The sequence below is a fragment of the Amblyomma mixtum genome, chromosome 3 (genome assembly GCF_055824585.1).
Source record: "Amblyomma mixtum isolate Tamu chromosome 3, ASM5582458v1, whole genome shotgun sequence".
Taxonomy (NCBI): domain Eukaryota; kingdom Metazoa; phylum Arthropoda; class Arachnida; order Ixodida; family Ixodidae; genus Amblyomma; species Amblyomma mixtum.
This window is the reverse complement of record NC_143014.1, coordinates 429,551,631-429,567,553: the sequence shown is the minus strand read 5'-3', so window position 1 is coordinate 429,567,553 and position 15,923 is coordinate 429,551,631. Positions and strand designations below refer to the sequence as shown.

The following is a 15,923-nucleotide window of genomic DNA, read 5'->3' as shown; positions in this document are numbered from 1 at the left end:
CAAGACGGAGGTACTCCCGCTTCCGGCTTCGCTTTAATGCTGACGTCAGCTCCTGTCCTGACCCCTTCCTTCCTCCAGCTCTAAGACCGTGCCTGGAGGTGGTCCGATACGACCACGTGACAGTGCCCTCCGTCATCGCACAAACGTGCCGGAGGTGCTTAGCCCCACGGCAGCTTGGAAGATCGCGTGCACTTTCGTCTCTGGCGTCAGCGAGTGTATAGGCACGGTGCCGGAGTTTGGGTTGATACGCGTGACCTTCCACGCTTTTTTTACAAACTGCCTAGTGTCGGACGGCCTTCGAAGAACACTTTCTCTGCTAGTGACGCCCCACCAACTGAGGCGACAGCTATACACGCAAGGAACGCCGCTATCGCGCGGGGCTTGTTGGCAAACAACCCGCGACGTCCCATGTTTTTGGTAGCATAGCGTACTGTTTTGTAGTTTTGCCTCCAACGGTTCATTTCGTTTGTATGTACAGGTCCTTCCAATATGAAAGGGAACAACTGGTTCCCTCTCCCTTCCCCCCCTCCAAAAAAAAAAGAAAACACAAATCTTTTTTTGTTGTTTCTCTACTAAAGTTGGAAATGAAGCAAGGCAACCATGCGGGCTAGTTGATGTGTATCAAACATAATCAGCCCAGCGACAAAAACGGGAACACAATAACACGAAGTACATAGGACAGTGCTCTCCTGTGTGCTTCTTCTTCTTGTGTTCCCGTTTTTTTCACTGGTTTCTATATGTTTAAGCTCGAAGTGACTTCTAAGTGTGATACATGAGGAAAACAAGTTAGAAAACATAAAGTGCGTATCACGCATAATTAAGGAGCAACCGCTAATTTAACGCCCACATTTAGTTCCCTTTAATATTGGAGGGCCTTGTGCATTTGCTCGCATAAAGAAACAAATCACGTGACGTCAATCCCGGACATTAAATGGAGAGCCTTGTCAGGCACGGTGTGGAGGTCATTATATAGAAGGGGCCTTTACCTTGAATTTGACTCGACTGATAGCGATGACGATGGGCTTACTGATTTCTGTGAACTGCCGACCCTCGTGTGACACCATACGTAAGAGGCATTGCTTGAAAGCCCATCGCAGACTACGACGAGCTGGAAAGTTGCACGGCACGCGGCGATCGCGCTGGTTTCCGTCTCTCGGAAATCCAAGTGGAAGCTTGCAGCGAGCGCGACATGCGGACAGTCCTCGGTCAACAGCCGCCGCCGCTGCCTAGCGCTCACAACTCTCGCTTACAGGGTGCCTGACGCCTGACGCCTGCCGCAAATGTCCAAGCACGACGTGTGCATTCACAGAGGACGTGCACTGGATTTCGACCGCTCCTTGTCAGACTATAGGAGACAGGGTATGGCATACACCGTTATAAAAATGGTCTATAGCCTTTCTTAGACTTCTTGTAGACTTCTTAGACTTCTTATATTCCCTTCCTATAGACAATTCCTTGTGTCTATTCATAGTCTATAGAGTGTTACTAGAAAAAAGTTTACTCAAACTGGAGCACGAAGAGACATAGCACAGAGGAAGACCGAAGGATGTCCTGGGTCATGGACTCAGATACGGCAAGAAGTGTACACCCAAAAGTGTAGCCCGCTCATTAAAGGGGCAGAACGCAGTAGTCTCGACTCTGTAACTAAACAGTTTAGTTCACTCGAACACCATCTCCGCCTGTGTTCGGCACGGAGTTGTTTTTTTTTTTCTTTTCGATCAAATTTGCATTTCGTGTATGAGTGGTCGTACCATATGGCGTTCGGTTTCCTTTTTTATATCGGCGTTTTCGTGATTGTAGTGCTTTACACTTGATTATCCCCTCACGTACTCGGAATGAGATTTCCAAGTAGCTAATTATCTCGTTACTTCGCGCTTTTTGTCATTCCATTCCTGAGAAACAAAGTGTTAGACGCAGCTTTCTCGTCTGAAAACTGTCATCTGTTGTAGTCCAGAGAAGAACATGGCGAGTTACCGCGTTTCATCGTTTCTTGTGTTGAAAAAAACCAAAAAAGAAACCTTAGATATTTGGCATTCTTGAAAAGTGACCCGGGAGGTGGTGGTGGTGGGAATGTACAGGCAGGATTAGCCTTACAGTGACCAGTCAGCAAATCTTCCGCCTGAGTCACTGTTTTAAATGATTACATCTCTACCACTTTTCCATAATGCCAGCGTTCTCTAAACACCTGAATAGTGACTATGACACTGAATGCCGCTCAGTTCTTTTGGAAAAGTAACCTGTAGGCAATCTGGACTCGCTAAAGACAGGGATTAACAGCCCCTCCAGCCAAGCCAGAGAACGTTATTCACAGATCGATGTATTAAGACTGAGAGCACAGAGGATGATTTGATCGTGGTTTCCTCTCAATTTTCGCCACTGTTGCTCACTGACTATGGAATTATTTGATGGAGACGAACCTTCGAAGGAGGCCACACTTTGTTTGTTGCGAAATGCAAAATCGCCCGTGTCTTGTGCTCAAAATTAACACAAAGCTCTCCACTATACGGCGTACATGGTACCCCATCGGTACAGCATCGTGGTTGTAAACCCCACATAGTAGTGTTTTTTTTTTCAATTCGATTGGTTGTTCGAGTGGCCAGTGAGAATATGCAAGGGCTAACAAACAGCTGTATGGCGAGCAGCACATGTAATTGGCCAAAAAAATTACGAGGATACTTTGGCAACCAAAGTGTTTAGAGGCGAAAGCCGAGGACACTATGCCGTGACGACTTCCAATGGATTTGACGTCACACCGTTTCCGCGGCTGTATCGACGTCCGCGCTATTTCGACGCAATTTAGCCATTTTTGCCTATAATAATTAACTAATTAATCTACAGTCATCAAAATTGGCTTCTAGGTTCATTTTTTCCTCCTCTATCTGAAGCAGCCGTTGGGTTCCTTCTATCTATTTTAGTTCCTGAGTTAAACGTGTGTGACACGCTTTGTTGACGGAAGACAGTATGAACCATTAAAGGCTTTCGCCTTAATATTGGAAATGGATGGTTTCACTCTGGTCCTTTGTGGGACTGGCATTTGCCAATAGGTTTCCAATACTGGGTCGCTTATTTGTGCTGCTGGGGATATATATGTCGAGCAGCGGATACTCACCCTGTGATTGTGCGGTGGCCAGGGAAACCGCCAAGACTGCGGCGGCGGCCAGCAGCGCCCCTTGCGTCGGCCGCGGTAGCCGCATCGTGCACCAGCCTGCCAGAGAAATGGGGATATATATTAAACACCGATTAGGGAGTCCAGGATTGCTTCTGAAGTGCCTAAGGAGAGGTACAGTATTTGTCAAAAGTCTTAAGGCCACAGCATTCACCTGCAGCGAAGTGAATGGCCCTAGAATGCTCCATGTAGCGGACCAATCAAAACAAAAGTTAAACAGAAAGCTTCTCTACATCCAGTAGAAACCTTCTGCTAGCATTTCAAGGTCATTCGGTCTTTAATAGTGCCGTAATGGCTCTATTATGGGGCTAAAGCGAAAAGCCTTTGACCTTAAGACTTTTGACCAAGACTGCACCTCATCAAAAAGAGACGTTAGTCACTTCGCTCTATATAGGGGCTGTTGAAAGCATGCAGCGTTGCAGATTTGTTCCTGCGGCCTCTTTGAAGGGCCCCTGAAATAATTTTTATGGACATATTCTAGTGAAACGTATCGGTAGATGTGGTCTTTGTTGATATTTGAGTCAAATTTGAAAGCTCTGCGTGCACCCTGTAATTTAGAAATAATTTTAAAAAAACTGCGCTCGCAGTATAGCTCGATACCGATTAGGGCGACGAACCCTCCGCACGTCGCCTACCCCGATGACGTCAGTGGGCAGAAGAGCTATATAGTGCCTAGAATATACTCTAGGCACTATACTTCGAGCTCGCCCCATCATGAAGAGACAGGGATATAATCGTTTTTTCGTGGTTTCAAATCGCTGCAACACTAAACCCAGGCTGCCTCAAGGGACGGAATGACAACCAATGTAGAAACAGAGATTATATTGCAGTCTCTTCATGCCTCACGTTACCTATAACCTCTCTTTGACGTCACAGTAATCGTTCGGCTGTTGAAACCGAAGCAGCTTGAGAGAAAAGTTCGATTATAAATTAATAAGCGGTCGTAGGCGAATATCACGTGGTGATTCATGCATTATAGTGTCTTCCGCATCATTGTGGAGAAGGAAACATGCCACCAAGAAAATAGGTGTCGATGCTTCTTTAACTGGGCAAGTAAAAAAAAAATTCTTTAAATTGCAAAATTAGTCATTCTGTCCGTTGTTGATTAAGGGAGATTGTGGGCTGACTCCTGTAATGTTTTGTTCAAGGATTTACGGTTCAGTTTTGATTATGGGCTGACTGTGGTAATGTTTTGTTCATGAATTGTAAGTTAAAGAAAAAAAACAATTAGTTTAGTTGACAGGGAAGCCAGAAGTTCCCCTTTTCGCAGAAGGCCAAAAAATTGCGAAGACACTGTGGCAACCGGAATGGTGAGAGGTGGAAGCCGAGGACACCATGCCGTGGCTACTTCCGATGGAAGTGATGTCACACCGTTCCGGAGGCTATATCGATACCAAAATTATACATCTTTCGGAGATATTAAGTGTTAATTACGCTTAATTACACATTTTTCCATCAAATTTGACACAAGTTCGACGTTTTTCTGACCATTCTGTAATAATTTTCACTATGGCGTGACGACTTCCGGTGGATGTGACGTCACACCGTTCCCGTGGCTATATCGACGTCCGCGCTATTTCGATGCAATTACGACATTTCTGCCTATTGTTAATTAGCTAAATAACCTACAGTCATAAAACTCTGCTTCTAGGTTCATTTTTTCCTCCTCTATCTGAAGCAACCATTCGGTTTCTCCTATCTTTTTTAGTTCCCGAGTTAACACGCTGCCAAAGGTGTGACACCCTCTGCTAACGGACGACAGTGTGAGCCATTAAAGGCTTTCACCTTAAAGGGCAACTGCAGCACTTTTTTGAGAATTTCGTAATATTCAATGATTCAAATCTATGTAGGCCGTAGGTAAAGCATGCCAAGTGTTTTTGCACTAGCATTTTAAATAGTGACGTAATCGACGATTGAATTTTGCGCTTCTCAATGCACCGGACGAGTGCAGGAAAACTCAGGGTGACGTCACGGCAGGTATGATTTCAAACTACCGCTGTCGTCAGCCACACCCAGCTCTGACGCGTTAGACGCTGCCAAACAATTCTCGGCAGGGTTCGCCTTCGGTGGCGTTGTTTTTTTTCCTTCAAAGAAGGCGTTCGTGCATTGGAAATGCACCGATACCTTCGATGACGTCATCATGGACCCCCCACTTGGCGTTGTGCGCTGCGGAGAAGCTTGAAGGGCGTCCCGATTTTAATCGGCGATTACTTCACTATTTCAAGCGCTAGCCCAAAGAGACTTCGCTTGCTTTACCTGCAAGTTTCACACATTCGACCCTCTTCAAGGGCAACTGCGTAGGTTTTAGAAATCAACGAGCTTAAGAGGGTCGAATGTGTGAAACTTGCACGTAAAGCATGCGAAGTCTTTTCGGGCTAGCACTTGAAATAGTGAAGTAATCGCCGATTAAAATCCGGACGCCCTTCAAGCTTTTCCGCAGCGCACAACGACAAGTGGCGGGCGCATGATGACATCATCGAAGGTATCGGTACATTTCCAACGCAAATACGCCTGCTTTGAAGGAAAAAAACCAACGCCACCGAAGGCGAACCCTGCCGAGAGTTGTTTGGCAGCGTGTAACTCATCAGGGCAGGGTGTGGTTGACGGCAGCGGTAATTTTAAATCATACCTTCCTTGACGTCACGCTGAGTTTTCCTGCACTTCTCTGGTGCATTGAGGAGAAGCACAAATTTCAATCGTCAGTTACGTCATCATTTTAAATGCTAGTGCAAAAACACTTGGCATGCTTTACCTACAGTCTATACAGATTTGAATCCTTGAATATCGCAAAATTCTCAAAAAAGTGCTGCAGTTGCCCTCTTAAGCTCGTTGATTTCTAAAACCTATGCAGTTTACCTTTAAAATCTGATCGTGCTGCAAAGGCAGGCCGATAGGCTGCATCCTCGTTGCAGAGAACGGCAGAGTCGTGACCGCCGTGCCGAGTGTATACAAAGACGCATTCAGCTTTCTCCTCGCCCTTCCATCACCGTCGCCGCTGACCGGGCGTATAAAGACCGGAGAGAAGCGGCGAGATACGCACAAAGCGGCCAGTATTTAGGAGCGTGACACAAGCGGTGACGCGGGGTGCAAGGATGCCGCGTCGTCCTTGCCGCTAAGCGTCGCCCCCGGTGAACCCTCGTTACACGCGAAGCGCGACGGAAAAGACGACGACGCCGAATCGGACAGCCGCGGCAACGTCGCGTGACCAGCGGGACGCCGCCTGTTCCGTTCAGCGCTGCCTGTGCAGTTCATCAGCTCTACCTGTGCACGGCCCGGCCCCGGTGGCTCAGTGGTGGCTGCTTACCCGAAGGACGCGGGTTCGATTCCGGCCGCGGCGGCCGAATTTTGATGGAGGATGTCGGTGCGTGTTAAAGAACCCCAGGTGGTCGAAATTTCCGGAGCCCTCCACTACAGCGTCCCTCATAGCCTGAGTAGCTTTGGGACGTTGGTTAAACACCGATAAGCCAATCTACCTATGCACGAGCCAACTCCTATACACCTTATCCGCAGGGCACCGTAGCCATTTTGATAATCAGCGAGGTTCTAAGGCTACGTTAATCGAATTCCAATGAATATCTCTGGTCACATCGGTCGCACGTAATTGCAGTAGCCGTCCACGCCACGGTGGCTCAGTGGTTATGGCGCTCGACTGCTGGCCCGAAAGACGCGGGTTCGATCCCGGCCGCGGCGGTCGCATTTCGATGGAGGCGATATTCTTGGGGTCCGTGTACAGCGCGATGTCAGTGCACGTCAAAGAACCCCAGGTGGTGGAAATTTCCGGTGCCCTTCACTACGGCGTCCCTCATAGCCTGGGTCTCTTCGGGACGTTAAACCGCCATAGACCGTAATCGCAATAATCTGGCACTTCTTTGTTTTTTTTAGTGGATGTGACGAACTTTCACTAATTTTTGCCAAAAGTGCGAATCATATTGCAGTCTTGGCTGTACGGATTGTCTGTTCCTGAGCGTTTTTTTTTTATCGAGTCGTCAGAATTTTTCAAGTGAAAAACTTGGAGCACGGGATTTTTGAAGAACTTAAAACTCATTTCGGAAGCGCTGAAATTTCACACGCACAAAAGGCGACAGACATGGACGTGAACTTGTTCATGTCTGCCTCGCTGTCTCCGTGTGAATTTCCAGCGCTTCCGAAATGACGTATACTATACACACCAACTAGCCGAGTCTGTATAGAGGTGACAAATGTCACCCATTTGGGATAAATAATGTTGTTACACACTCACTCACCAACTAGCCTGATAGCCGCCGCGGTGGCTCAGTGGTTATGGTGCTCGGCTGCTGACCCAAAAGACGCGGGTTCGATCTCGGCCGCGGGGGTTGAATTTCGATAGAGGCGAAATTCTCGAGGCCCGTGTACTGTGCGATGTCAGGGCACGTTAAAGAACCCCAGGTGGTGGAAATTTCCGGAGCCCTCCACTACGGCGTCACTCATAGCCTGAGTCGCTTTGGGACGTTAAAGGGAAACTGCATAGGTTTTAGAAATCAACGAGCTTAAGAGGGTCGAATGTGTGAAACTTGGAGGTAAAGCATGCGAATTCTTTTTGGGCTAGCACTTGAAATAGTGAAGTAATCGCCGATTAAAATCCGGAACCCCTTCAAGCTTCTCCGCAGCGCACAACGCCAAGTTGGGGGCGCATGATGACGTCATCGAAGGTATCGGTACATTTCCAATGCACAAACGCCTGCTTTGAAGGAAAAAAACCAACGCCATCGAAGGCGAACCCTGCCGAGAGTTGTTTGGTAGCGTCTAACGCGTCATGGCAGGGTGTGGCTGACGACAACGGTAATTTGAAATCATACCTTCCATGACGTCACGCTGAGTTTTCCTGCACTTCTCCGGTGCTTTGAGGAGAAGCGCAAATTTCAATCGTCGATTACGTCACTATTTTAAATGCTAGTGCAAAAACACTTGGCATGCTTTACCTACAGCCTACATAGATTTTAATCCTTGAATATCGCGAAATTCTCAAAAAAGTGGTGCAGCTGCCCTTTAAACCCCATAAACCGAACCAAACCGAACCAACTAGCCTGATCTACCACCCTTCTGCGTGAAAATATAGCCAGCTCATTCGGCGCGTTAGAGGCATATAGAATAGGGGGATCCTATCGATTAGGGGTATAGGGGCATAGGACCGTATCGATTAGGGGCATTAGGGTAAAGCGGGACGCCAGTGCGCATGCGTAGAACAATAACGCCCATCTCGCTCATGCACACTGGCGCCCTGCTTTACCCTAATGCCCCTAATCGATAGGGTACCCTTATTCTAAACGTCTCTGTTATCCCGAACACGACCACAGCAGGAAAGTAGCTTACGATGTATACCGCCATCGCGAATGCGGTAGCCTTCGAACGCACTGCACCCAACTCCGCCCAGCGGCGGGCGGATCACGCGTCGACCCTGGCCTTCGAGGTCCGCGCGACAACCGAAGGCGCGTCGTCGGCGTCAAAAGGAATTGCACGTTGATTGCGCGCCCAGCCGCCTCGGAACAAAGGAGGCAACCCCTGAGGAGCGGAACCGCCGCGACGCGTCCGCAACAATTCATCGTGCACCACGGTGCGTTTCCTTCGTTGGCACGCGGAGTGCGTGGTGGCGTACGGGTCTGTGTTTACCTGTCTACTCCGCAGGTGTTTACTCGCGCTCCTTTTGTTTTATTCCGCCCCTCGCAGAGGAAGCGGCAATTTGCTGCTCGTTCCGCTCTGCGGTCCCTGTTCCCAAGCCGCTCGGTCTAAAGTCAACAAGGACGACGAAGGGAAGAACACGTCGAGAGTAAGTTCACATCCATTGGTAGGAGATAACACATTACGCTGCAACTTCCTTGGGAACTTCCATACACAGCGAAGAGACCGATATGTGGGATCTTGGGATGGCGTTGAGCACACGAAAAAAAAAAAACGCACACAGGAAAGAGCAGAAGACAGAAAGAGCGATAAGCTATCCCAAGAAAGCTATGCATCAACTCGCCCAGCAAGAAGTTCTTCTGCATTACTTGATATGAGGGGTGTACCGAAAGTAATTCAAAAGTTGATATAACCTCTTTTTTATCTGATGTACACTGTTCACATTCTACGTGTTGGTAGAATAACTTTTCTTCTATCAAACCATTCGTTTTTTGCGGGCAACCGATGGAATTTTTTCACGTAAGTAATGGATGTTTTTAACAGCGCTTAGGTGATGGATTCAAAGCTGAAGAAACGAACTCTCATAGAGTTTTTGACAATGAAGGATGTAGGCTGTCCGATGTTCACAGAAGGCTACTGAAATTTTTTTACGAAGATTACTCCACGGACAAGAGCAGTGTGCTTGATGGATTAAGAAGTTTATACAAGGATTAACAGCCCTCAAGCTATAGACCACATAGTGGGAGAATGTCAAGTGTGATTAGTTCAATAGTATCGCTTGTGATGGAGAATACGCTGAATAGTACTTTTCTATAGGGAAAGAGTTGCTCTACAGTCATGTGGAGTTGAAACGACGTATGTCAGTTAATAAAAAATTATACCAACTTTTGCATTACTTCTGGATACGGCCCCCGTAATTCGGCATTTAAATTAAACCAGCGTGCTTTTCTTCGTTCCTCATAAATTATTTTGTTGCGCGTTATTATGTCATTGTGATTGAAAGACTTCCTGCATTTTATAATAACTGTAGTACCTTTATTCATGCGAACAGAACTCTTCGCGAAGCGCAGAGTGTATAGAGAACCATCATCAAAATACGTTAAAGGCTTTGTTTATTTTAGGTAGACTTGTTGTAACGTAACTACCTCCGGAAAAGTTTTCTGTACGAGATAAACGTGCGGCTTAATTCTGAGTGCCACTGCATAGGGTGCTCTAACTGTTGATAACTAACACACAAAAGTAGATTGAAGATGGGCGTATTACATGACAAGGAGCTGCGTATACCAAGCGAAACCTAATAATGTATAAGTGAAATGAACTGAACATAAATCTTGCAATTCATTTACTGTTTCTAAATTTTATGTAAGCTCAATCTCATGAAACCAACCTGCCACCATTCCGCGGAATGACCAATTATTGCGCTTTTATGGAGGATAATAAACACCACTTTTGAACACACCTACAAGCACTTGCTCTGTACAAGTAATTTCTTCACGATGTTTTCACGAGCTGCTGTATTGCACATATTGCGCTGCACATTGAAAATTCGAGCCAAACTTTAGCTATAAAAGCAAGTACATTCGAGTTCACACGCGGTTACTACACACTGACGCAGCAAGTTGAAACTGACACCGGAAGACAGGTTAAATGTACTTGACAGCATCAAAAGAAATTTTTCGAAAGCAGGATATGCCTTCTGGAGTTTACCGTACCCTTCGAAATGCCTTCTACTTCTGCACTGTACTCGGGTTAGCCTAACTCTAAAGCACACATTTGTGAGCGTTCTCCCTGAAAAGGCCTCCATACAACTGTGGACAAACCGAGCAGCACACTCGAAAATTGTTGCAGCCGTTTACACGGCTCGAGCACAACCGTTCAACGAACGCACAACAACCCCCACCGTTTTCGCATTCTCTGCCAACATACCTCCGTTCCCCGCTTTCCTGCCACCTGACAAAGATTAACCGTCTTCAGAAGCCTGCGTCTCCAGAAAAGCGCTCGTAAGTGGAAGGAAAAGCGAAAAAGAAAAGAGAAAAAGTATACAAAATGTCCGTCTTCCGGGGGGGTGAACACGAAAGAATAAGCAGCCATGCATGGTGCGGCAGCAGAGACTAGGGAGGGACCCTCGGGGTGTAGGTAGCGATAGGGGTAAGAGCTGCGACGGGAGAAAACACAAACGAACCTCTCCGTACATGACACCGCCCAAGAAGAAGCAGCAGCAGGAGCCAGCGAAATGACGACGGGTCGTCCGTTTTACTGCAGTCCGAGCAGGACCCGAGCGCGGCGGTTCCGGGAATCGCCGTCGTCCCGCCTCTGAGGGCAAATGGCCTTTTTCTTTTTCTTCTTCTCTTTTTGCAAAGGACAAGAGTGCGGAGTCGCTGAGGAGGGGACGTTGTCCTTCTCCGAACAAGTGAACGGCTTTGGAAGCGAGCCGCTGGGGTGCTGAGCTCAACCTTGAACCTTGGGCGAACAACGCGATGACCTCCCGCGACCGCCTCCTCCTGGTGAGTAGGAAGACAGGCCGGCCGCCGGGGGTCAGGCGCAGTTCGAGACCGGTCATCTCTGGAAAGTCGCCAGCCGGAGAGGCAACAACGCGCGCTAATGGCCATTTGCATGCGCCGACCGACCAACGGCTCCCTGTAACCGTATCATCCAGCGGTCAAGGCGAAAGAGTTCTGATGGCCGCGGTTTGCTCTTGGCTGCCGATTATGCCGTATTTTCCGGCGCCTATTTATAAAGAATAAAGAGAGGGAAAGCGCGTATATTTTTACCGCTTCGGCGGGTTGTGTGTGAGCCCTCAGGGGATAGAGGAGATTACGCAGAGCGGAGCGTTTCTGCGCCTTCCGGTATTCCAGAGGTGCGGTGGTGATCGTCGGAAAGTTGCGTGGCAGCTTTCTTAACGGGGCCAGTCAGATGCGCGGTGCCAAGATGAACGTTATTCGAGGCCTAGGAAAGGACATATTGCTGGGAAGGAGAGGACGAGCCCATGAAATAAGAAACGATTAGCAACAGGATGTTTAAACGGGCTAGTTTGAGGAACAAGCGGATTTGGGCTTTATTTAGTAACATTGTTCGTAAAACATCAAAGGCATGGGGACTTTACAGCGCTGATGCCAGTATGAACGTCTGAAGGGCACACAATAACAATTGATGGAAGAAAATGATGTGTCCTCAGCAGCTCTATATTTATATGCTCTGTCCGGCGGACAGGACAGCGCCCCCTCATGTTCGTTCATATCCGCAAGGAGCATGATATTCGGGGTGGATCCAAAAAGCAAATTTGTGTGTTTTGTACCGACGTAGCGGCTTTCCGGACGGCGGGATTAGTTGCGTAGAGCTTGGTACCTTTCACTTTCAGCAGGTTGCTATAAACAGCGAAGAGATGGAAGTTTGAGTTTATTAACAATTTAGTTCTCAGTACAGAAAACTAAGGGCCGGGAACAAAAGGTACCAAACCTGTACCTGGCTGGGTCCCTTGACCCAGTCGTCAGGGTAAGAGCAGCTAGTGATTTCGTGCAGGGATCTAATTAGGGCTGATGTTGACCGCAGATCCTGACCACGCGAGTGAAATGAAATAACTAGGAAGATAAGAATGGGGTGGTGTGCATTTGGCAGGCGCTATGAGATCATGAATAGTAGTTTGCCAGTATTACCCAAGAAGAAAGCGTACAACAGCTCTATAGTACCGGTGCTAACCTATGTAGTAGAAACGTGGAGGCTAACGAAATGGGTTGAATTTAAATTGATGACAACACAGCGAGCTATGGAAAGGAAAACGATAGATGTATAGTTCTAGAAGAAACCACAAGTGGGTCAAAGAACAAACCCGAGTCAGTGATGTTCTTTTTGGAGCCAGGAAGAAGAAATGGACAGGGACAGCGCGTATAATGCGAAGGCAAGATAACCGATGGTCGTTCATAGTAACTGACTGGATTCCAAGAGAAGGCAAGCAAGTTTAGGTAACTTGAGCGGGTAGCATGGCCGTATCTGGCACATGACAGGGTTGATTTGAGGTATATGACGATTCCATCTTTGAGTGTTTAGGAATACTAGTCATGATAGGCCCGTGCTTGCCTACGCGTTAGCCGGTTCCTGATTCAGTAATTCGTAGCCATGCTGACGATGTCAGTTGATTGCACCGAGATATGGAGCTCTTTTATCCTCCAGCTCGTTAAAACTGTGCATCATTGTGGAGAGAAGCGGGCATTAGCAGGCAACTCAGAGAACGAAGCAAGCCTTCATTTGTTCCTTTAAGAACGATCGGTAATTGACCGGTGCCCTGGGTGGCCTTGCTTGCATGCTTCCGTGCTCAATCATGGCCCCGGCGACGGCCAGTCACGGATAGTTTTTACCTGGAAGCGGCTTCGAGATTTCAGCGTAGGTGGTCACTTCCACCTCGCTCATCCCTTCACTCACTGCGTTGCTGCTCAACCCCCCACCCCCAACCCCCCCGAGGAGAAAGTTGCTCTGCCTTTCCATTCTTCATAACCACCATCATCCCTGTCTCCACAACACTTGCACAGCATCGCTCCGTTTTTTCTTGAAGCAGGATAGAGTAATGTTCCTTATAGAACGTTCCTATTAGCCTTAATTATTGATTGGTCAATGCAACGGCTTTATGTAGAAAGCGAAAGACCGCAGTCGTAACTTGTTATTTTTATTGCTAGTTTGACACGATGCATTTGTTCTTATCTGTCGCAGTACAGCGGAGACCAGTTCAGCACTGCTCCGTTTTTGCTTGAGGCAGGATACACATGTTCCTTATAGAACGGCCCTATAAGCCTTAATTATTGATTGGTCAATACAACGGCTTTATGTAAAAAGCGGAAGACCGCAGTCGTAACTTGTTATTTTTATTGCTAGTTTATCACGATGCATGTGTTCTTATCTGTCGCAGTACAGATGATGATTGTGCGGAGACCAGTTCAGTACTGGTCCGTTTTTGCTTGAGGCAGGATACACGTGTTCCTTATAGAACGGTCCCATAAGCCTTAATTATTGATTGGTCAATACAACGGCTTTATGTAAAAAGCGGAAGACCGCAGTCGTAACTTGTTATTTTTATTGCTAGTTTATCACGATGCATGTGTTCTTATCTGTCGCAGTACAGATGATGATTGTGCGGAGACCAGTTCAGTACTGCTCCGTTTTTGCTTGAGGCAGGATACACGTGTTCCTTATAGAACGGTCCCATAAGCCTTAATTATTGATTGGCCAATGCAACGGCTTTTCGTGAAAAGCGCAAGACCGCAGTCGTTTCTTGTTATTGCCATTGCTAGTTTAACACGATAAATTTGTTTCTTATCTGTCGCAGTAGAGGTGATGATTATGCGGAGACTAGTTCTGTCGGTCAAAGCAGTGCGTTGGCATGTAGAGAAAGAAGCGCGCAGCATTTCTGTCAGTTGTTACGAACTACAAGGTGTCATTTCGTCCTTGAAGAAAAGTGTGCAGAATGGATAACAGTCTGCAGCTGGCACAGCCTCGAGCTCCGTGCCGTCTTATCGACTAACTCGGTTTCGAAAGGCAGTGCCTTACTAGTCGGATACAACTCAAGAGCGAAGCGGCTGTTCCCTTAAAAGGGGATCCCCATTCCAGCCAATGGCGTCGGCCGATTCTCATGAACCTGCTAGCCTTACAATGCAGGGAGTGGCAGATGACGTGTCCCTTCTCTGTATTGTCACGGCTTCTTGCATTGTCGCGCTAGTAAAATGCATGAGAACCTGCCGATGCTGTTGGCTGGAAGGAGATTCTTTGAGAGAAAAAAGCCGCTTTGTTCTTGAGTTGTAGCCGACTATAGACGTTGTAGGAATGCTACACTACCTTCCATACGAACAGGCACCCTCCAGCTTACCGAAAGACAACATATGCATAGCTCAGCTAGGCCTAACGTCTGCACCTCCTCGCTTCGGCGGGGAGACCCACGGAATAAATCTCCCAGGGAATATCCGCAACAACAAAGAAGACCACGCTGCGTTAATGAATGTTAATTACCCACAGCTAGGTTGACGGTTAGCGCAGTGGAAGTGACGTGATGAATATCGAAGCACTGTAATCAGTCGAACTTGAAAAACACCTCGTTGTCGGACGCGGTGCACGCCGGCGTCCTCTACCACTCACAAATCTTGAACCTTGCCTTAAGTTGAACAGTGGTGGCCCGCCTCCCTTTTCCTCTGGACTACGAGTGGAGTACAAAGCGGCCGCAGTTAATTTGTGGCTTTTAATTAAGCGCGAGGCGGAGATGAGCTAGGGGAGGGGCAGTCCATCCATTAGCACCAGCGGCAGCAGCGGATGAAGGGTTCACGGAGGAAGAACCGACACCTTGGAGTGTGAACCACTCGGTCCAAGATGAGTTCCAGTGAGGACTGCAGCACGATGTATGACGGAAGACCGCCAGACTTGATGTGCCAGGAACGCCCCATATCCCCATCACTAGCACCACTAAAGGAGCCATGTTGTCACCGATCGAGCGTGGAGCCGTGAAACTTGTATCCTTGTCGGCAAGGGTTCTTCTTCGGCAAGTACAAGCGAGTTCTTTGAGCATAGCATAATTGGCCGGATCATACACTGAGGACTCTCATTTTAACGAAATTAATAGTGTTCTGGCGAAAAGTTTTCATGTAAACAGTATCTTGATAAAGGTGTCGATACTAGAAACAGCGTGGCAGCATTACAGAACATTGTGATGCAGTATACAGCGTGGTTCGAATGAACAAGTTCTTTTAAAAACGACAGTCCGTTTCAATGTGATCGCACGGCTTGTGGCTTACAGCCTAGTCATCTATGCCTCAAGTGCAAGAGCAGGCCAACCGAAATGCTCGGCTTTTCTTGTAGTACACAGCATTTCAAGAGGCCCGCCAACTTCTGGAAGTCATCGTTTGTCGACCGAAGCCTGCAACAACAAGCACCTTTTTCTGCGGCCAACATGTTCGGTTACCGTGTATGGCACATCTGCACCAACTTTCCTCTCCTGAACCCGAGAGAGTTAGAGATATAACTTTTTGTTTTTCAGCTCAAGTCCGAACCTTGAAACTGAACTGCTTCCTTTTAGCCGCCTCCTTTACAATTAAGGCTTGCGACTGGGCTAGTTGGTTGAGCTACCTCCTTTTACTCGCTTCCTGTA

The 15,923-nt window shown here is 47.6% G+C and overlaps 1 protein-coding gene across 1 annotated transcript in view; it reads right to left on the bottom strand.

Annotated features, from left to right (window-relative positions):
- LOC149358067 (uncharacterized) overlaps positions 1–15,923 on the bottom strand; it is a 95,568-nt gene that overhangs the window by 31,322 nt on the left and 48,323 nt on the right. The window contains exon 2 of the mRNA XM_089585040.1: positions 3,110–3,205. Coding sequence (XP_089441166.1) covers positions 3,110–3,194 — 85 coding nt within the window. The 5' untranslated portion in view covers positions 3,195–3,205. The remainder of the gene's footprint in view (positions 1–3,109; positions 3,206–15,923) is intronic.